At 41.3% G+C, this 912-nt stretch overlaps 1 protein-coding gene across 1 annotated transcript in view; it reads left to right on the top strand.

The window, feature by feature from the left end:
* Positions 1-22: 22 nt before the first annotated feature.
* The window catches only part of them4 (thioesterase superfamily member 4), a 7,644-nt gene continuing 6,754 nt past the window's right edge, over positions 23-912 (top strand). The window contains 2 exon segments of the mRNA XM_015019625.1: positions 23-394; positions 633-872. Coding sequence (XP_014875111.1) covers positions 232-394; positions 633-872 — 403 coding nt within the window. The 5' untranslated portion in view covers positions 23-231.

Here is a 912-nt window from a genome sequence, read left to right as displayed (position 1 = left end):
GACGATTGTCTCCACATTATGACGCAAAGTGGTATGCAATTCCTATTCTAGCAAAATCAGCGGAATTACAATTTGGCACCTGTTTCAGTTCTTATAAAAATGAATGTAACAGGCATGTTCTCAGTTGAGCACAATCTTTTACTTGATAATCAAGGACTTTCTGCTTCCTTGGAGTTGGTTAGCGTTCTTCAAAACTGGTCGGACAACAGATAGGCCATTCAGGTTAGGCAAATGTATGCTGATGTGCATCGGCAAGGACACAGCTGCTCATCTAAACATGTCTATATTTACAGTCGGAGGGATAATTTAAAAGTTCAAAACAGCTGGAGCTGGCAGAAACGAGGCTGGATGAGGGCCCAGGTTTATCTTGTCATCATGCAAAGTGCAGAAGGTGGTAAGGAAGGTTAAACCAAGACAAACACAAAGCTCACTGTAGCAAACATTGGCGTCACCATGTTTCCATGAGAGCCATTTTGGTGTTTTGTAAAAATGTACAGATTAATTTAAATGTAGATGAAGTGATTTGTTTGTAATTCCTCATTCTGGTCTTAGTTATGAAGGACATATATTTCAAACTAATCACAGAAGGCTAGCTGCTGATCGGTCTGTGTGCTTGTGTTGTGTCTCATCAGGGGGAGTGTATCTCAGCAAGATAATCCAGTCAAAAGCTCGCCTTTTCACCCGGAACATCAGGGACCCTGGAACTTCGTTTGAGTACGTTATATTTTTCAGACAAGACAAGTTCAAGTGTGCGTGCATCTTCCAAGCTGGACACCTTTTGGAGGGGGCACCAGGGTGAGCTAACGTTTACTCCTGGCCATGTTTGTGTCTGAAGGTCTATATTTGTTTTCCATTTTTGTCTGTAAATATTTGTCATATTCTTTTGCATGTTTGCCAGTGTTGTGTTCAAGA

Source organism: Poecilia latipinna, unplaced genomic scaffold (genome assembly GCF_001443285.1).
Source record: "Poecilia latipinna isolate Pla-1442-1.1 unplaced genomic scaffold, P_latipinna-1.0 Scaffold2460, whole genome shotgun sequence".
Lineage (NCBI taxonomy): Eukaryota > Metazoa > Chordata > Actinopteri > Cyprinodontiformes > Poeciliidae > Poecilia > Poecilia latipinna.
This window is presented reverse-complemented; position numbering and strand designations above follow the sequence as displayed.